At 40.1% G+C, this 21,003-nt stretch overlaps 2 protein-coding genes and 1 long non-coding RNA gene across 4 annotated transcripts; 1 reads left to right on the top strand and 2 right to left on the bottom strand.

The window, feature by feature from the left end:
• Positions 1–531: 531 nt before the first annotated feature.
• LOC138623883 (uncharacterized) lies at positions 532–3,616 on the top strand. Of its 2 annotated transcripts, none has more exons than XR_011311107.1 (7): positions 532–624; positions 1,654–1,701; positions 1,797–1,862; positions 2,105–2,168; positions 2,696–2,748; positions 2,982–3,033; positions 3,528–3,616. It is a non-coding gene; the product is annotated as an uncharacterized lncRNA (long non-coding RNA). The 2 variants fall into 2 exon arrangements; XR_011311108.1 differs by having other exon boundaries at positions 2,500–2,748.
• Positions 3,258–8,968, bottom strand: mcmdc2 (minichromosome maintenance domain containing 2). The gene is made up of 14 exons (XM_069703668.1): positions 8,872–8,968; positions 8,629–8,759; positions 8,460–8,519; positions 7,945–8,140; positions 7,600–7,722; positions 7,417–7,518; positions 6,365–6,493; positions 5,944–6,181; positions 5,647–5,852; positions 5,376–5,533; positions 4,727–4,909; positions 4,491–4,630; positions 3,956–4,065; positions 3,258–3,662 (listed from the first exon to the last, which is right to left on the bottom strand). The coding sequence occupies exons 1-14, from the start codon at positions 8,966–8,968 to the stop codon at positions 3,496–3,498; spliced, it is 2,040 nt and encodes a 679-aa protein (XP_069559769.1). The 3' UTR covers positions 3,258–3,495.
• Positions 8,969–9,165: 197 nt separating this feature from the next.
• On the bottom strand, positions 9,166–20,476 carry sgk3 (serum/glucocorticoid regulated kinase family member 3). The gene is made up of 17 exons (XM_069703667.1): positions 20,235–20,476; positions 15,312–15,492; positions 15,045–15,128; positions 14,763–14,835; positions 14,550–14,625; positions 14,268–14,343; positions 14,087–14,136; positions 13,918–13,975; positions 13,479–13,562; positions 13,239–13,370; positions 12,626–12,738; positions 12,334–12,370; positions 11,802–11,888; positions 11,410–11,505; positions 11,094–11,249; positions 10,802–10,891; positions 9,166–10,068 (listed from the first exon to the last, which is right to left on the bottom strand). Exons 2-17 carry the CDS (start codon positions 15,405–15,407, stop codon positions 9,898–9,900), a joined length of 1,479 nt encoding a protein of 492 aa, XP_069559768.1. The 5' UTR covers positions 15,408–15,492; positions 20,235–20,476; the 3' UTR covers positions 9,166–9,897.
• Positions 20,477–21,003: the final 527 nt, after the last annotated feature.

Here is a 21,003-nt window from a genome sequence, read left to right as displayed (position 1 = left end):
AAAAAAGTATTCTTAACATTAGACATTTGAACAATTTAACATTTCAAAGTGGTATGTTGATGCAATTGTCTTTCCAAGACATAATTTTTCATTTCATCAATTTAATAGACTTAATTTATCTGATTAATGTCTTAAAATATTGATAAAGGAATTGGCAAATCACAGCAACAAAAAAAAACATCAATTGTCAGTATATGTTTATTTGAATCACTTCGAAGGATTGAACTTTGATGGAGTTAAGGGAGGTTTTGGTAAATATAAATCAAGTATATGACCCCTGTCTGTTTTTAAATAATGAGATGAAAAAACACAACCAGAATTTCTAATATGGATCACTCTTTTTTTTTTTTTTTTTTAACAACCATTCCACTTTTATGTAAAAGTGTGACGCATAAATTATAAATTTGTCTGGTTATAGTCTGAGGCGGTTTCTGTTAATTACTGCTCAGCTGTGAACGTCATGTGGTGCAGTGCGCAGCTCTGATGCGCATATAGAGGAGGACGGACCGGAAGCTCTCTCTCTCTCTCTCTCGTGCTGGAGATGAACGTGCGGAGCAGGAGAGCAGAGCGCGCTCTTCTACTTCTTCTTCCTCAACTTTGACTTCTTCGCGACTCGCTGCGCCGGTAAGCGGCAGTGAAATGATTTTGTATGTTTTTTACAGCATTTGAAGGTAGCAATTCGTCAACGACTTCCCGAAACACATTTTAAATTAAACTCCTGAACGAAGGTGGTTAGCATTTAGCTAGTTAGCATCTCGGCCACGTGGGTTACGAGAAGCTCGGCGTACGGTTGGATTTCAACGCCGTGTTTCTCGCAGTGTATCAAACAATCAACGTGAAGGCGTGCCGTTTTGTTTGCGCAATAAAGATAGTAAAAACATTTTTTTTTATGTCATGTTCAGCGTTAAACGTCAATATTTGTCCACTCAAATCGTGTCGGGCCTTGTGCGTGCACGTGGGCTTGGGTGCGAGTTGAATGCAGGGTTTTCTCTTGACTCCACCCAGTAATTTGGACAATTAAATCAAATCGATCATATTTCAGTGTTTGCACGGGCACCTCGTATGTAAGAAGCCTCTCGTGTTAGGTTGGTAAACTACTTCCACCACATTGATTTTGAGTCCCGGTTTCATCCCTGAAGTCCAGCAATAAATCATTGTTGTGGACAGTTAAAAAAAAAAGGAAACCTGCCCTCGGTGTCATTCAGCTTCTTGCAGCACTGTCTATATCTGGTTTTGTCCGGGGGGGGGTCAGCAGAAGAGCTGCTGGTCAGGGAGTTATTTCACTAGGGAAAGCCATCATTGCCCCCACTGAGGAGGAAAGATCACGGCAGAGGTCGTGACCTGCTGTTGAACCCGTCCTCAGACCTGGGATGTTGGCCATGCTCCCAAGCTGTGGTACTTTTGTACCCTTTGACTTTTGGGTGATCAGTCATCTCGTGTCACTATATTGGCTATTCCTTCAGTACATTTTTATTCATCTGAGTTGAAATCAATATCGTATCACTCCTGAGAATAATTATTTTTTTTAAGGCTTGGGAGAAGTTAAGTGATAGATCTGCACTGATCGTGTGAGATGGAGGGTTTTCAGTGTAACGGCGTGTGTGAACATTTAATCATATGTGGTTTATGATTTTTTTTTTTTTAATTTTGCAGCGGCGATGAAGATTACCAATTCAAACTATGGCTGGTATACTTGATGAGGCAAGTTTCTTCATCACTAATCAAACATGAAATTTAAAGATGGTTATTATCAAGAAGCTCAGATGCTTCATGGAGTCTGTGTGCTCTTATTTCAGATGCCACCTCTGCAAATTGTAGATGACCGAATGTCGTCACTGGACCTTTTTTTTTTTTAAAGGTGAGTGCGCAAGTATTTGACAGGTTTTGGTTTTAGCGCGCTTCTGCTGCTGGAATAGTGATGAGTTCACATTTTTGCCGTTTACCCGTCAGACAATTACATGGTGAGACTGTAACGAACTGAATGGCCAGCATAACCCCAAGCACAACTTGTTCTACAATATATTATTTGAAGTGAAAATCAGCTTCATATTTTAGTAAGTTAATGTCTGTTCTTTATTTTTTTTTCCCCCTTCAACTGCTTCAGATCACATGCTGTGGCCACAGGACACGATCCATACGTGTGATCGTTTTCCTACTGCCCCGATGAGGTGAGTGATTTTTACCACAGTATTTATTTTTGTGCTCCTGAAAAAAAAAAGGGCAATGTTTTCAGTTTACTCACCAGACATAATGGTTTGTGAGACTGAGTGACTAAAGTAACTGCAAAAGTAGAGTTTCTGTAAATAAATAAACTGGACCAAAATGACATCATTGGGCAACTTTCAGAAGTAGCTCAAATGTGCATCCTCAACCTTAATCAACAGAAACAATTTGTGACTTCTGCCACACAGTTTTGGTATATTTTTCTTGAAAGTAAGCAGTGGCAGCTTTTGCAGCTGGAATAATGATGAGTTCAACTTTTTGCCGTTTACCCGTCAGACAACAGAATGGTGAGATTGTGACTCCTGAATTCCCAGGTGCAGTATTTGTTTTACTGACGCTGCCCTGCCACACTGCTGCCCCAATGATCTTATTTCACCATAACAGATATTGACAGAAAATGTTATCTGGTCAAACTGCTGTGATGTTACATGTGGATTTGCAGTGTATTAAATTGATTGTCCATATACTACAGATAGCCGGCAGCAGTAACGGAGCCTCATCGGCGTCGGCTTCATAGCTTCCCTGGTAAGTTGATGGTAGATGTAGGATTTGGTATTTTGGGTTTCAACTGGCCTGTTCACTTGGCTGGTTGATCTCCTGTTAAGTTGTAATGATGAGTTCATCTTTTCGCCGTTTACCCATCAGACCAAAATGGGCTGCTGAGAATGTGACTAACTGAACCAAAAGTTAGCTTTATAAAAAATGACTGTTTTCATTTGAACCTATTATATACTGTACCTTTGTTGTACATTGGTTAGGTCATGGAGCCGGTTGAAGGATCAGAAAGTACGTGGAAGTCTAATTTGAAAGGTAAGCACAGGACTCAACCGGTCAATTTGTTGCATTGAGCTCTGGTTGAACCTGTTTTCATTTAATACCAATTTCAATCTGGACATCGTCATTAACTTCATTACCTTTTTATGATAAAACACTTGTTTACCTGAATGTGTATTTTTGATCATCAATCTCAGGAATCTGATTTGTTTTTGATATGCAGTGCATCATTAATTTAACTTTCAATAAAATGTATTGACTTAATCCACAGAACTTGTTTGTTTATTTTCCTAATGAGTATTTTAGATGTCTTGTTTCTCCAAACTGTACTGTATTCAGATCTTATTCCACTCGTACAGGACCCCCCCCCCCCCTCCGGTCACCGCTACATTAAATGTGCATTTATATGGCTACATGTATACAATATATAACTGCGAAGGACTGAAAGAAACAAGTGATTTTTGTGCTGCCTACCTGTTTTTTTTTAATCTAGAGGTCTTACTCCTCTGTAATGTACGTGTCTGCTCCAGGTGCGTAGGCGTAGATGAAGCGCAAGATATTCTGGTGGAGTTTATCCAGGATTGCGTCTCTCTTGTGTAAACCCTCCACATCCCCCAGGTCACAAGGAAACACTGCATCGGGTGGAATAATGAGAGCAGAGGCCCCTGTAGGAAGAGACCGGCATCCTATGAAAAACATCTCCAAATTGTTGCACCTCAAATAACATGCACCTCGTAAAATTTGCAATAAATTTAAGTTTTACAGTATTTAACTCGCGTGTTATATGCATTAATAAACTGATTATAAACCGGACAACCATGCAAGAGCATTAAATTACATGTAGATAAACGGGTAAATACATTTTTATAAAGTATAAAACATTGTTCTGTAGTTCAAAATGTTTACTTATTGGTGTTGAAAGTGATAAGTTTAAAAAAAAAAAAATAATAATAATTACCATGCTTGAGAGTGACTGAGTTTTCACACAGGAGCACAGCGATCACGGCATCCTCCTCTATTACTTGAGTTCTGAGTCCTAACTTGCAGTGAGCCTCGGCCAAGGAGATCCTGTGAAACATGAAAATAACCAGCGTGAGTGACTGCCTACATACTAAGGATTTTTTTTTTTTTTTTTTAATTGCTGTGAAAATATAATTTAAGCTGGAAATGGATAAATCAAAACTGGTACAGGCTGTGTAAATATTTTTAGATTTAGATCTTAATGCGAGTTGTTCTGTTCTGCCTTCCTACTGAAAACCGGTTTATTTTCCTAGTTTTAGTTCCACATAAGATGTGTCACCACCATGAAAAACAAATTGTAAACATTTGTCATAACTAAATGAAAAATAGTCACGAGCTGGGTTAAGGTGACAAAGAGTGCCATCTAGTGGAGGGTAGTGACATCACTGACTATACAGCCTATGGTTGCGATTCAGAGAGAACGGGATATTAAAACTGCACGTTTCCCCCAGATTTCGTAGCAGAGTACTTACAGTAGTTTTACTGAGGCCACGGACATCTCGACACCCTGACTCTGTGTTCGGACTCTCCGGCTCGCCATGTAATAACCATGGATTATTTTCTCTGCTGCAGAGCTAAGCTCCACTTGCAAACCCTGTGCATGAGCTAGCAGCTGGCAGACAGAATCAGGAGCAGTAATTGTCAGGGCAGTGCACTTTCAAAAGAAGAAGCAATGCAGAGGATCTGGTAACACAACATGCTTGTTTACCTCCTGGTAGTCCGGAGTAGAAAACTCCCAGCAGGATGGGTGTAGAGGCGGGTTTCCAGGTTGTACTGCCTGCTGGAGGGTGTGGACGGTCTGGGCAAGCAGGGCCTGATCTCCCATCCCATCCCTACACTGAATGGTCAGGCCAAAAGCATCGGCCAGCTGAACTGGTACAGGACCCATTTCCTGCTCACAATAAAGAGGCTGGGCATTACAAGCTGTTATTAGAGTGGTAGCTTTGCTGTATTTCTAAAATGACCAAGACAATAGTTCTATTTTAAGTTGGAAAGCAACCTGGGGATCTAAACCATATCTGAAGCCTCTGACTGATGGTTATTGTCTACTTCTCTCTGACAAAAGATGAAAACAAACAGTGGACTTTGATTATTCTCAAGGGTTCTGCTTCGAAGTAATGTTGTCCAGGCAGGGCACTTCCTTCAAGAGAACTAAATTGTCTCAACTTCCTGTTTTGCCTCTACTACCTATAAACAACATCTTAGTTGAATGAAATGTGACATTGTTCAACATAAGTGTATTGTACAAAACAAGATTAAGTTCCTCGAACACAACACACTATATTTTCCCATTAAAATCTTAATTTAGACCTGAAAGTGCACATTCGTACAGTGGCACAACATGTAATTAGACTCACTGCTGTTCCCAGTAAAGCGCAGTCTGCCCTCCCAGAACGACGAGAGGAGTCTGTGAGGGCCCAGAAGCTGCACTGGACGGGGAAAGAAAGCTGCTGGTCAGCATCCTCACCAAACTTCCTCCCTGGGATGAACACAGACACTGTGCGGCTCTCCATGACTGAGTGAAATGAACAGAAGGAAAGTAGATTAAATACAGTATTTGTAAGAAACAACCCTTTATAGCTGACAGAATCTTCTCCATTTATTATATTAACCACTCTGGTACCGTACCCGACTGTATGGCATCCAACTTGTCCTTTTTGTAACAGCCGAGATCCCCCAACATGCAAATGCCTCCCGTGGCTAGCAGGGCAGAACCAGCGTTGATGTTGGCAGTACCTGCTCCGTGTTCGTCCCGGGACAGAGATGCAAACATCTCCCCTGAGGTCTGATGCCTGACGCCACGACACGCCAAACTCAGGCTGTATGCCATTAGTCTGGAACGGAGACAAAAGGTGGTGGGTAATGGGGCAGTTCAATCTTAAGGTGGTATCCAGTGGGCACGAAGTCGTGTAACTTTCTTTTTACCTGTCGAGTATGAGAGCGTCAGCGGTGACAACAAGGAGATCCAAGTTTTGAAACGTGTCTTCGGCATCTGTCCTCGTCTGCACCAAGCTGAGCAACAAGCTAAGCTTTAGTGTGTTGTACGAGCCCGGAGGAGCCACGTCCAGCCCAAAGCAGTGAGCTACAACGGCAGAGAACCTCCAAGGAGAAGAGGCCGTGTTCTTCAACAGCTCCTGGAAGCTGCCGCTGACTCTGTGGCCATCTGTTGGTGGAGTTGTGAAAAATAATTTATGTTTCAACATGGTTATGATCCACAATTTAAATATATTAAATCTTGAGCGCATACTTTGATTTGTAAAGATTCATTTTCGTTATCAATGTAGGCGTGGATGGGATTTCTGTCGCTGTAGCGCAAGATGTACAGTATGAGAATTTACAGCCTTACACTCTGGCTCCCACGGTTGGACGCTATTTGCTTCTACACTGCAGGTAATGTTGGGCCACTGGTGCACATGCGCAGGAATGCCCAACACCCTGTAGAATCGTCCGATTCTCATCGAGTTACACAGCTCATCTATGTGAGCAGGGGAAACAAAGCAGTAAGACTCAGGGGGGTTGTTCTCTGCTGCCTGGTGATTATTGAAGAAACATGCATGCCACCTACAAACCACTGCCAAGAGAAACACAGTGAGGCCTTCAGAACAAAGATTTCACTGTGTGACTTGCACAGCCAGCTAATGAGTGTTCCTCCTTGCACTTATTAACATACAGTATATGTTTAGTAACGGAAACCCACTGTATTGAATTCCTCCACAGGACTGAGTCAACAGAATATGTTAATCTCTGTGCTGAGATTTGCTAAACTCTCAGGGGTACTGGCGGGACAATGTTATTAGAGGGGACAGAAACACTTAATATCCTAATAGTCACTGGGCAGCTGGCTGCAAAAAAAAAAATATTTATTTAAACTCTCCCCCTCTAAGTGAGCCTCATTTAGAAAGCCAGAGAAAATTAATGGCAAACCTCGATACATCTGACTGTAAATAAGCTATTATAACCCCATTATTCAAAATTGGGAGGAAGAGAATCAGATTTTACAAAGAAATAATACACTTTTACAGTAAGGAGACTTTGGCTTGAAAACCGAGGATTTCAATTTTTACCCCAGCAAAAAAAGGTCGGGTGCTTTACAGGGCAGAGTCAGCTACTCAAGTCTCTTCAAATACCAGTGACACTTATTTGCATTTGCATCTAAACAAACCTGGTGAACTAGCTGGGGGATAGTGGCTTTGTTTTGCCCTCCAGAGGGTGTAGCGATAAGGACGTGACGTCACAAGAAAACTATGAATCAGCCAAGTAAATTTTTCTTCAAGATTTATGTTGCTAAAAATTTTTTTTATCAACATCAGATAAAGTTCATTCAATCAATCAATATATTGGCTTGTTGAAAACAAAGAGGAAACAAAGCCCACATACACAGTAAACTTGTCGACGTACCTCTGAGAAACAGAGTGACAGACTGGTATCTGAACGAGCTTTGCTGATGGCCACGAAGAACATCCAACGCGTTGACATGGATCAACTCCACCAGCTGTTTATCTGTTCCCCAAAAACAAGCCACTCACAGAAGAACAGAGAATAGCAATGCTAAATTCTGGCCGCAACCTGCATCACTCTCACCTCCCAAAACCCTGAACTTCACATCCTCTTTCAGCTGGGAGCTGCAGACCCTGCAACTGAAGTCATTTCTCACAGTAGCTGACTCTGTTGCTCCCGGTGCATGGACTCTGATGTGCCCGAACCCTAGACTCAGCATCAGGGGAATGTGAAGAAATGTGAATGTGAAATGTGAAACTTTTAAGTCTATAAATACTACTTACGAGAGGAATGATTGAAAAAGAAAAAAACCCCCAAAAACATAGAGTTTGTGTGGACAAACTTACTATTGTGTGTCTACAGAGTAAGAGAAGCATAAAATTAGGATTCTTAGCTTCAAAAAAAATAAAATAATAAGTGCAGTCGTACCCGCAGAAGAGGGGCAGTCTTCATTAATACAGAGGAACCTGGCACCCTGGGTGTACTTTGTGACTCTCGTAATGGCGATGACCATGCCCTCCACGGAGACGGGCCTCACAGGACCGCAGACACGAGGAAAACTACAAAGGTCCATCGTGTACTCGGGGAAGGGAGGCAGGTGTGTCAGGTTCAGAATGACGTTCACCTCAAAAAGGAAAACAAAGGCACAGTATTACAGTTATAGTGATGATACAGTCCAGTCAGGCACCAGCATCTGAACTGTACACATGTTTTTCACTCCACACAGGTGCCACAGGTAGGTTAGGTAGTTACTTTATTCATCCCCGAGGGGACATTTTTTCACTACAGCAGCATACAGAAGCAATACGATAATAATATAATAAAATAATAGAATAATAGAAAAGCAATAAAATAGCAGTAAAAAATATAAAATGCACAGTATATACAGTATATACAGTACAGTATATATCTATATATATTATATACAAACTATTTACTCATACCTGACTCTCCGTGTGTATTTTATCGATTAGTGAAAGTGTCTTTATGGCCAGGAAGCAAACCTAAATATCAGGAATTGGGTAAATGTCGTTATCCGTACCACACAAGAGATATATAGAAACGTTTCTTTTTTTTTTTTTTTAGCAAGGTGGGCTCACAGTTTACACTTACAGACTGAAACAAAGCTGTTGCTCTCAGGATGTCGTGGAGAACACAGTCCCCCATTACGGAGTCCACCTCTGTTAAATCAGTGGGATTAACACGGATACAGAACCTGTAGACTGCCTCGGTCTGCTGCGGGTCTGAAAACGGGGAGAAAATGTTAGCAAACGTGCAGTACCGCGTTTTGTTTTTTTAATGTTTTTTTTTAGCTTCAATGGCTACAAGGCTTAAACGACATAGTTTTAAGATCACCATTAAAACGTTTGCAGTCCTCGGCAAGTTTCTCAAGACCGCCGCTTCTATCCAAATAGACCAAAACTGATTCTTTCATCGATAAAATATCATCCATTTTCGTTTTTGAATAAAAAAAAACAACAACTTTGCTCTAAACTACGTTCAACGGGTTGCGTACTCGCGCCCTTACTTCGACCTCGTTGCCATGGTGACCACTCAGCTGCATGGCAACGGGGTTATTAATAAGAGTGATTAGATTATGTAAAACCATTACAAAGTGGACAAAGAAAATACACAGACACAGCCAGGCTATTTTCTTAGATTTTTTTGTTTTTGTTTTATTGTTCTGCATGAGTATAGACCTACGTAATTGCAAGGCGAAGAAAAGCATTGTGGATTTCGAATATGAATAAATGTGTTAAGGCAAATAGCGAAAAATAAGCACAAATAGTCCCAATAAAAAACAATTCAATCAGTATTTGCAAAAAACACCTCAAAGGTAACTAAGGAAGTAGAAGAAATCCTTTTTTTTAAAAACAAATGTGACATATAAACCAAAATGTTTTATTCAGTGGTCTCTAGTAATCCCTATTTTCAGCTCAGTAAAATAAATGTTACACAAGTTTATTTTTACAGTAATTTCATGACAAACCCAAATCCCTCTGACAGTCAAACGGTGTCATTTTAAGTCCAGTGAATTGTTCAAGTTTAAAAAAAAAAAAAAAAAAAATGCTTATTGATTTCATTTAAGGGACAAATTTAGGGCTTTGTAAAAGCTCATTTAGTAACCACCAATAGAGATCTGTTCTTAATTCTAAAAAATATTATCTGTTATGTATACATAGATATTTATATAAATACAAATAGGTAAAATATAAAGACTTTGTGGCACATCTCGTTCCAACCAAAATTTTATTTAAGTGCAGATCCTTCTCAGCTGCTTGCTTTGGCTTCATTGAACAAGTTAATCCATGGTATAAATTCTTCCCTTTAGACAAAAAATGTTTTACTGGTTAAGGCAATTGAAGACCTCTTGGGGATGTTTCATAGGAAAGAGTCGTCAGAAGGCGGGGCGTAAGAGAAACCCACAAAGGCGTCATCAGCCTCCATAACACTGGCATTGACTATGGAATGTTCTTGAGACCAACAGATGGAGTTGGGAACCATCTCTTCTGTGAACTCAGGATCAAAGTTCGAGATATCACAGAAAGAGCTCTGTAAAAACATGGGAGAAGACAAGCGTGGGTCACGTTAGCATTCAAAGAACAAACACATGCGTATTCATTACGGCGACTAAATTTGATGACAAAAAGCGTTATCTTGATTTTGCAATGCGCTTCAAAAGGCATAAAACAACTAAGCGTATATAATATAATGTGTACAACTCATTCAAATTAGGAGACATCAAATTAGTTGTAATCCAAGAATCAACAACCAGAAGTCTAAAAAGAGGAAACTCCAAAACAGTACATGAAATGAAGTCTATAAACATGCAGCAGTAGTGGAAAAGAAGGTACTTAATTAGATAACCTCTACTGTTAATTAGAAACACTTGAGCAGTCTCGCACAATCAAATGCAACCCTGCAGTAAATCTCACCTACGGGAGGCTTATCGTGTTCAATCAGTCTGGCTGAGAGGAGCCCATTTGAAATGTACCACACTTTTTCAACATTACATGACTTGCATGTGATTGTACAGGTGATACTGCATCCCCACGCAGGTGTTTTAGCCCCTCTAACTAAACTGCATAATATCAACCAGGTACACGTGAGTGACTTTCGTGAGAGGGTGTAAATACAGCACGATTAAATACAGTATATAACTTATTCTGAATCTGTATCCCCAAAAAGCAAGGTGAATTATGCATTTAAAATCAGATGCAGTCATGAAAAGTTTCCTGTACAATACTCAGGAAGTTCCAACTACTGGAGAAGAGAAAATATTTACCACATTAGGCGTGAATGGGGGAAGGATCTTCTTCTGTTCAAGGTCATCCCAGTTGATGGAAGAGAAGAAGCTGTGTGCTCTAATTTCATTCTGAAAAAAAAATAGGGAATAAATCCACGAGTGAGTCATTTTGAACTACAAAAAAGTTTAGTAGAATTCATACATGACATCCATTTGTAATGTTTTAGCAGCATTGGCGTTGTATTTGCAGAAGAGCCACCAGAGGGAGCTCAACAATAGAAAATGATGCCGTACACAGACAGCGATCACGCATTAAAATAACCCCACATACAAAGTCATCCGTGGACCCCAGTCTGTTTGTGCCGTCTTTCTCCAGCAGGCCCTGGAGGAGAGACCAGGCTGTGTTGGATGCACCCGGACGCTTCGCCAGCGGCTTGTGGAGGATGTTGTCATACATCTCGTGTGTGTCCCTGCTATAGAATGGCGGCTGGGCCACGAAAAAAAAACGAGAAGTAGAAGCATGGAAGTGAGTCGGTGAGTGCGGCAGCAAAGTGCGACAATTCAACAGTCAGCGCTGAAACAGATTTTCAAAAATTTGAGTTATTTGTGGAGAAGTGGGCTCAAAGTGAAAAAAAAAAACAACTCACCAGGCCAAAGAGCATTTCATACAGCACAGAACCCAGACACCACCAGTCTACCGTGTTATCGTACGGCTGCTTCCTCAGGACCTCTGGAGCCAAGTACTGGTAACAAAAAAGCACAGAGACATAATAATATGACATGAACTTTGTCATTGTGCTTCGAGCTTAAAATATACCCGCCAAATATTTATCAACTACTATTTTTGCTCACGAAAGTCTTATTTTCCTGCCTGTAAAAATGTGACTCATACCCAACACATACAGCAGCATAGGACGTTGGAATACATTCATACTTGCACAAGCAAGGCTTATAATGATTATTTCGTCACTGAACGTGAGACTTCTCTGGGACGTCGTGGAGGAAAATTAGCCGTCAGCGGACACGTGAACACCCATACCTCAGGTGTTCCACAAAACGTAGTGGTGGTATCTGTCTGGGAAATGCCTTCCTTGCACAATCCAAAGTCCGTCAGAACGATGTGCCCCTTTAAAGAGAGGACACAGGAACGTTTTTAGATAACATGTGCCACACAAGCAGCTCATTATCCCCCGGGACTTTGGATTCTATTGTTGACAAGGAATGTTGGCTGCAGCGTAGCTCAGTCAGACCCATTCACCGTTCCCTTCGTTTTCTCAAAAAGGCTAGGCAGGAAAATCATGAGTAAGACCTAATCCAATCACACGCATTCTGTTCAGCTGGAGCTACAAATGACACTGGTGGTACAATCATGACTGGGGAAAAAAAAAAAAATGACACGCGTCTCATGAATATATCATTATTTTATTTATGGAAATGTTATAAATGAAAAGCCATTATTTAGAGTATGGTAGTGCTATACACAAAACATGAGTAAAATTGGGTGGAGTGCAGTGCAGGTATATTTAGGGTTTAACTAATAAAAAAAATTAGTAACAAACATGAACACTCACCTCATGGTCAAGAAGGATATTTTCTGGCTTCAAGTCTCTGGAGAAACATGAATATGGGTATAGTTGTAAATCTATTATTTTGAAGCATTATCATGTAAATGACACCCGTATGTATCGCACGCGTTTTATGTACATTTTGCCTAAATTCTAAGTTTGTAAGCTTGATGGCATTGTGTGTCTTTATTTGATTTGTATTCACAGACTTGACATATTTTTTTGATCTGTCTATCTGATAAGACATATTTCAGTTTGTTCATTCATAAACTTAACACTAAATTAACCCCCAGCGTACCTGTAAACAATGTTGAGAGAGTGCAGGTATCCCAGTGCACTTGCCATTTCAGCAATGTAAAACTTTGCTCTGGGCTCTGGAAAGGTCCGCTCTTTTTGAAGATGAAAGAAAAGCTGAAATGGAAATTTTACAGGGAATTCTTTATTAATATTTTTTTGATTAATATCCATTTATAATGATCACTTTAAAAAAAAAATTTTTTAGATTGAGTGACTTCACACTGACTGGAAAATGTAAATAATGATCTGAATTCATTTTTATCTTGGGGTGTTTGTAGTCATCTTGCTCAGAAGGGCAAGAAGCATATTTACTGAGATCCAGATTGTAGTTAGTCATTCTCACACAGTCACACATGGCAGCTTTAAAAAGACTGATCACACTTCAAGATCTGAAGAGGAAGTCACACTGAAGAGCATTCTTACTTCTGTGTAATGTTGTAACCGCCAATAAAAATGTCAGAGGTGTGTCAACAAGGAAAAGTACAGCTCAGAGATAGTTCTTTAAAATTGTTTTGTATATATATATATCTAGGGTTACTGCCTTTCCCAACTGCTCTTGATCCTATGACTCATTTCTGTGTGATCACATTATTCGCAAAACTGAAAGAACTCACTTCTCCTCCATTGACAAAATCTAAGACGAAGTATAACTTGTCTGCGGTCTGGAAGGAGTAGTGAAGCCCGACCAGGAAAGGGTGTTTCACATTCTTCAACAACACATTGCGTTCTGCCATGATGTGTTTTTGCTGATAGGAAAATAAATAATTCAGAATAAAGATTACCATAAACATATGCATGGCAGAATACTGATATGATCAAGGTTGTGTGTCATTGTTAAGGTGAGATAAAGGTACCTCTTTTCTGTTGAGAATGACCTTCTTCTGTAGGACTTTGACTGCATAACACTTTTCATCAAGTTTTCGTTTTGCAAGGAAAACCTGCATCGCAAGCAAGACACAGCATGTTAAACATCGAATCAACACCATAAACCAGGATAATTCCCAATCTGGTTCTCACTTCCTACATCAACACACGCAGAACTAAAACTTGTTGCTTCCCCAATAGAAAACTATACAAACACATTTGAAAAGGTTTCTTAACATAACTCATGTTAGTTCAAAATATTTCACTCAACTCATTTCACTGTATTTCTACACATGTTTATTTGTAAAACTTTTTTTCTATGTTGAGAAACTACTGCACTTCAGACAATACTTTTTTACAGATTCACCGACTTGGTTTCAGGATGAAGAGAACAAAAGTCTATTTTCTGGGATTGTATTGTTTACAAACCTTCCCAAAGCTTCCTTTTCCTATGACTTTTAAAAAGTCAAAGTCTGTGGGCTTGGCTCTGAAATAAAGATGACATCACTTTAACTTTACTGATATGAAAATTGACATGAATACACAACTGCAAAGTTATAAATCATTAAAAAAAAATGCATTTGAGTAGTGAACATACTGTGGATTTGCAGATGGTCCCAGGTTAATGTTTCTGGAGGTAGAGCTGCTCTGTTAAACAGCAGAGAAAAACGTTATCTAGTTTAGCCAAGAAAGGATAAAGCTCAGACACACGCACACCCACACAAAAAAAAAAAAAAAATCCACCAAAACTGTTCAAAGGTGATTCACTGGCTACTTACTCTGTCATCTTCATCCTCTGAGGCATCGGAGAAGTGTTGCATTTTGTCCATTAGTAGAAAGGTCCTCACATCGGGACTGCAAAGTATAAGAGGGACCAAGCAGTTAAATAAAACAAACAGCATCAGCAAACAAAGCAGACCTCCATGATTTCATCTGATGCCAAGTACACAAATTTGATCTAAATAGATTTCTGGATTCAGATCTCTCAAACCATTTAAAACAAGCCAGCAAATATAAATGATATAATGTAATATAATGACGGTGAGTGCACCAATACTTACTGGTTGCAAAGCTGAGGATGGGAAACAATTCGCTTGGTGAACTCGTGCAAACCCGCTCTTCTTTGCTTGATGAACTCTGTTGGCATATATTGTATAAAAAAATAAAAATAAAAAATACAATCAAACACTAGAAAATAGATCAAGCAAAAACTTGCATTTATTCTTTTGACATCCGATACAAGGTTTATACTTCAGCGTAGTGCAAACACTTACCCGGATCAAAGTTGTCTCCAAATATCCTCTTTGCAGGAATTTTCAAGGTCATAGATGGAAACTGTTTCCTTAACTGTGATAAAAGAGAAGATGATGTCAGAGGTTGGAAAAAAAATGTATGATCACAAGTCTGTAATTACTCTGAATGCCAATGTGAACAGCATGACGCTCAACCTGGTGAATCAAAGACTAAAGCAACCAAAGTCTTGTGAATCAAATTATGGTAATGTGTCAGGTGCCCCATTGGATATAAAATGAAACAGGAGTTGTTCCATCACTCACTGTGTTGTAGAGTTTATCAAACTCTGCATATCGTCTGAAGACAAACCATTCCTGTTGTCCAACAGTGACCATCACTTTGTAAACCTAAAAAAAAAAAAAGAAAAAAAAAGGCAAAGCGTGTTCATATAAATGACCCGAATATGATTTTATGCTGATTTTAGAGCAGTAACATTTATTGACCTGTAATGCTTCACAACCAAACTCTGAAACAATCATCTGTACAGATTCATTTTTCCTGCAAAGTAAACATGAATCAAATGTACGTACTGTAAAACGCTTTTTCTTGTCCCTCTGCTCATTGTGGCAGGGTATGCTGACATTGGGGAGACTGGATTGCTCCTCCATCTTAGGAGCTATCAGCATTCAAAGGTGCAGGGTGATAAAGTAAGGTGTCCTCCGGGAAAAGGCTTCAAGTATAGAACTGGCCAGTCTCCATCCTGGTTCACTGCTGCATAAGAGCAAAACAATAGAGCACTCTGTGATTCAGGAAGTGAAACTGGTGTTGTGCTCTCTACACATGACAGCCTGCAATGCTCATCCATGACTCCAAATTCATAAGCAGTTTTTAGTCATTAATTAGATCGCGTTTTGTACGGTAGTTCTTTGATGTGAGCTGTATTGTAGTCCGGTTGATTTATGATCAGTGGCAGGAGCTGCGATATTGGCCTTAATTTATCATACCAGCTCATCAATTAATCCTCAATCCCTCTTCTCTTTCTTTGGTAAATGTTGAAGTGGCTGCGTTTTTCAAGCTGCGATTGTCGGTGGCAGAAAAGATTTCGCCTGCAAGTACCACACATGGTGCTGATGTCCCAGTTCCACGTAAAATAATGGAAACAGTTTATTACTAATTTCATTTGTCAGCAGCACAACTGCATTTGTTGGAACTGATGGAAATCATCCAAAAACATGCACCTCAGGTCAGGTTACCTGGCGCCGCGCTAGTGGCAGCCTGCTGCAGCATCTCCCCCCTGAGAGCCCCCCTGCTGTAGTAAAGAAATTTCCCCTCGGGGATTAATAAAGTGTATAAAATCCTAAATAAAAAAAATTGAATTGCCATGTTTTACTTTCACATGTCGGTTAACAAAAACTCAAAGAATTAAGTCTTTTTTCTTTTTCTTTGGAATACAAATGCCCAGATTTAAAGACACAAATGGCCATTGTGTAAATATGTTACCTCTTAGTGTGAAAAAGATTCAACGGTTTTGCCTTTAAAAGCACGTCCAGTTGAAACCTTGTTTGGAGGTCCTGACAATAACAAGCCGCTCAGTGAGCTGCAACACGACAGCAGGTGGGTTCCCTCCTCCTGGGAAACCAGTTAACTCACTCCTTCCTATGAGCATGAACATCACATCCTCACTCTCTTCTCACTATTCTCAATAAAATAACACTTTTCCCCCGACAGAACATATCAGTGAAACGCTCTGTTCTACTTCTTGTTTTGGTGTTTGTGGCGCTGTTATCCACCGGTAGACAAATAAGTGCGTGCATCTATGCAGCCTCTTCCGTGTGCATTTGTCTCTCTCGCACACAGACACACGCCAACATATGAACACATTCAAGTACACACTCAGTCACACACACCAGCTCTCATACATGCTGAGTATGTGACATTCTTGCTCTTTTCTGCCAGAAGAAAGGTATTTTTAAATGAAGTTGCAGGGGTCTTTGAAGCTGAAGTTACACAATGGATTGAACACGCAGAGGGAAATAAATAAAGTTCATTGCTGAAGTGCAATTAACTCCTTCCCATGTTAACAAAAGGTCGACGCCTCGGTTCAGTGACGATGAGGAAGGGGAATTTCTATACTATTGTAAAGTCTACTGAGTGAATTATAATCACTTGTAAAATATATTGTCTTCTGTATTCAACCAAACAGGTGACTTGTTAGAAAACTATCAGTGTGTGCTGTAATAAATACTCAGCACTGAGTTATCTCATTAAATCGCACAGAGAGGCATATCCTTCTCCATGTGTTATGTAACGTCTGTTTGTTTTACAATAAAGCTCTTTGTCTGCTGCTCTCACTCGTCCATTGTTTGATGTCGATGAGGTCAGCGTCGTTTGTTGGGTCGTTTTTATCTTTCTAGCCTCCATCTCGCAGGCTGTTCGCTGAAAACACAAGGAAAACCAGCCCTGCGTCAGTTTTCTCTGTCTGCACGCTGATCCTGAATGCATCCTGAAGGGATATCTCATTCTGCTCACGTTGGGGTGAGCGAAACGGTAAAAGAGCGGCCCTCTTTAAAATGCATGTGTGCAGTCAGAGGGACCTTCAGGCCCTCTTCATCCCGAGCCCTTCTTTCTCTTTTGTTACCACGTCAAAACTTTCTTTTGGTTTCACTTTCACCCGCATTCATGAGGACAACCTGAAAAATAGACCAGCGTTTACATTTTTGCGCCAACAATTCATCTCCCTCGTATGCGGAAACAGTTAAAACGTTTCATATTTTCACGTTACATAAATTGTTAAGTTTATTAAAAGCCCATCACCAAGCTGACATCTTCATGTATCGTGTTTTGCCATAGCAACGGTCCAAAATCCAAATATATCGATTTTTTTTTTGACGATAGAAGACAGATATGCAGAAACACTTTCACATCTGTGAAGCTGCAGGCAGATTTGCTGCATTTGTGCTTGAAAATGTACAGAAACAAAGAGCAAAATAGTTGCTCATTAATTACCTGTTGCTCGACTAATCGCTTAAAGCTCTGGTTAAAACGGGACCATAAAAATGTTATCACTGCAGGAAGTCAACGGCAGCTACATGTTTTGGCTGTGACTACCATATTTTTCTCCTCTATCAGCCACCCAGGACAGAAACACTTCATTTTGTGTTTTTTTAAATCTTAAGTTTGTGCAAATGTGGCTGGCATACACCAAAAATGCCTGGGCACTCGCCCGAGTTGCCCCACATCTGTGTCTGTTTTAACGGTGAACTGGCTTGGTTCGTCACTGGGTAGGACCCGCTTTTTTACATTCCAGAAATATTTTTGCTGAAGGGGAGAACAACCTATAACCGTCTCGTGCAACTTGCGTTTCGAGCCGACACTGCTACTCCTACGTACCGAATGCTGCAGCACCACACCCGCAAACAGACATTGTCACGCTGGTTATAAAGTTTGAAAACAAAGCTTGAAAGGCAGCGTGAGCATGAAAAAAAAAAAAAAAACAAGATTAAAGTCAAGCACATTCCCTCACTGCAGTTTAAAGCCCGGCATGCCTCGCATTCACACCGCAACATGAATTAACTTGTGCTGACAGGCACAAATACGCTGGGCTACTACACGGGATCAAAAATAGCATTCTTCCTGCTTAGCTCAAATACACATCCTTGCCAATGAACATCCTATTGGGATGTTGAACACATTTATTTCTGTGTGTGGCTCTGAATCGAGCATGTCATGGACTTTTAGAGAGGAAACAAAGCAGAAGTCACACTAAATCCAACATAAAAGCTCAATCAGAAGTGTGTCTACACATGAAAAGGTTTGGGGGATCACTTCACATGGACGGCTTAGCCAGTACGTGAACAGAGAGAATCATTTATAACCTTTAATTAAACCAGTTCTTCTTAACCTCATATGTGTGTAAAGATTTATATGACGTTACACACACGAGTAGTTTTAATGGATGTATTGAAACAAATTCACGCATTAAAATCTGTTCAGGTACATTTGAAATGTTTAAATCTACATAGTTCAGGCAAAGATATCTGTAAGGTGTGGGCTAAAACTGAAAACGTATAATTACTTATCTAATTTAGAAGTATCTAATTGAAATGCAGCAGACACACATCTCTGATTGAGGAAGTGCAGCTGGAGAAGCTGGAGGGGCACGAACTCAGTCAACCCTGATCTGCGCAACTGACATCAGCATTTGAGCAAATTCTTACCCTAACCTGACGGTCCAGACAACAAACAGACGTCCAGAGTCTGCACGCAGCGGCACGGACTTCCTTTTAGAAACAAGTCTGAATCTGTTTGCGTGTTGACGCGATTAAAGGCTCATCGGCTGCAGAAAATGGGAAAATGACAAAATGCTCCTGTTTTGAAGCATGCAGCTTCTCTGCCCGTCAGGTGATTTAATGCTGGCTGGTATTTGTTTTTAATTATACCCCGCCACGGTTATCACAAATGCAGAGTTCTCAATAAATGAGATGAGACGCCATCAAATACATCTCGGCATTTTCTGTAACATAAAAACCTGTCTTCCTGTCGAAGAAAATACGTCACTCATAGCCACCTGTGTGCATTGAGGAACCAGATCATCAAATCACAGGAAACAAGAAGGCAGATTTCCACACGTTTAAATATATTCTGTGGAAACCAGAGGCGAAACCCTTATGAAGAAATGCATCCTTTTTGTCACTGCAAATGTGCTTTTTTAAAAAAAAAAAATTAAATGTGACAGCATCACATGATCACAAAACAAAACACCATCACTAAGTCCTACCAAACAGCTGAATCAACATCCGAGGTAGACATTCAGCTACTTAAGTGTGAGCCATGATTTCTACAATCAGACTAAAAAAAAAAAGTATGTGGAGGTGGAGGACACACTGTTGAAAAGTCCTCTGCTACTTTTGTTTAATTTCGGCAGAACAATTTCGTAAGCTCACAATATATATATATATATATTTCCACCTGAGGCCACGGGTGTACTTACACCGGGACAACTTTCAAATCTCAGCACATATCACGTGTATTACAGGACATTTTTTTTTTTTTTTTTACCTTCTTCGAGCGAGGACAGAGGTGGAAAAAAATGAGCCAGAGGAGGGAGGAGCACACACACACACACACACACACACACACACACACACACACACACACACACACACACACACACACACACACTAATACAAACTGTATATATATATATTTTTTTTTAAATTAAATTACATACACTCCCAGCTCGTCTTGGGTCGGTACCTCGTCAAGTCGCTAACGTGACTGTTTTTACACCTTTTTTTTTTTTTTCCGGCTTGGGTTGAAGTTTTTTTTATTTTTTTATTTTCTGGACATTCAAAAGTTCACATTAGGTTAAACGGCAAGTGAGCAGTTATCGCTCTCGACAACCAGCGTTTACGTAAAACTTCAATTTCCAGTAATAAGCTGGTTAAATTGAAGTAAACGTGACCCGAGAGCTAGTCGACGTTAGCGGAGACGTTGACGTGAACATCACGTACCTTACAGTCTGTTGATGCGGCGTTCCTCTTAATCTCGCCCGTTGAGTGGTGATATTTCGCTTTGCAGCTTTTAAACTACAAACGCAGCGAACATTTTCCCCGACAAAAGACCCCTCCCCCAAAAAAACCCTCAAAATTAAACTTGTCTCCTTTTTTTGTGTTTTGTCTCGCTGCTCATAAGCTTCTCTGACAAACGAGAGAAGCAGGAAACATCAGTCTTTCCTGGCCGTTGAAAGTTCCAATGAAATTTGTCACGCGACCTCACAGCCGCAACCGCCGTCGGACTTAATACGCGAGCGTACTTCCGGTGCTGCATTTCAAAATAAAACCACAGAAAGCGACCCGACGTGGTGGGCTGTTTCTGTCATATTTACTGTTAACGACTGTTCGAGAGTTAAGGGCTGGGCGATAATGGACAACATTTAAATTATTATTATTTTTTTTTAATGACTCGATAATACAAGTGATAATTATTTGCGCTTTCGCGAATCAAATATTTACAGGATGATATTTTTTGATAAATCGTCATCAGGAATGTATGTCCTGATGACGAGGTGAATAAAGGCATATTATAGAACAGCTGAAACAGTTTGGTAAATTCAGAAAATTACATCACTTTACTGAATTGTACCCTTTCAAACCAGGAGAAGGCACTAATGCCATTTCACGCTATTATGATTTCCAAAATCTAAGAAAATATCTGCTCTTATATCATAATAAGATACACAGTAATAGCATTATATTGCCCAGCAATAACAAGAGTGCAATT

The sequence above is a fragment of the Brachyistius frenatus genome, unplaced genomic scaffold (genome assembly GCF_029030835.1).
Source record: "Brachyistius frenatus isolate BFR_SWC_R1_liver_20210118 unplaced genomic scaffold, ASM2903083v1 Contig_47, whole genome shotgun sequence".
NCBI classification, from domain to species: Eukaryota; Metazoa; Chordata; class Actinopteri; family Embiotocidae; genus Brachyistius; species Brachyistius frenatus.
The sequence above is the reverse complement of the archived record's forward strand: the minus strand, read 5'-3'. Positions and strand labels throughout refer to the sequence as shown.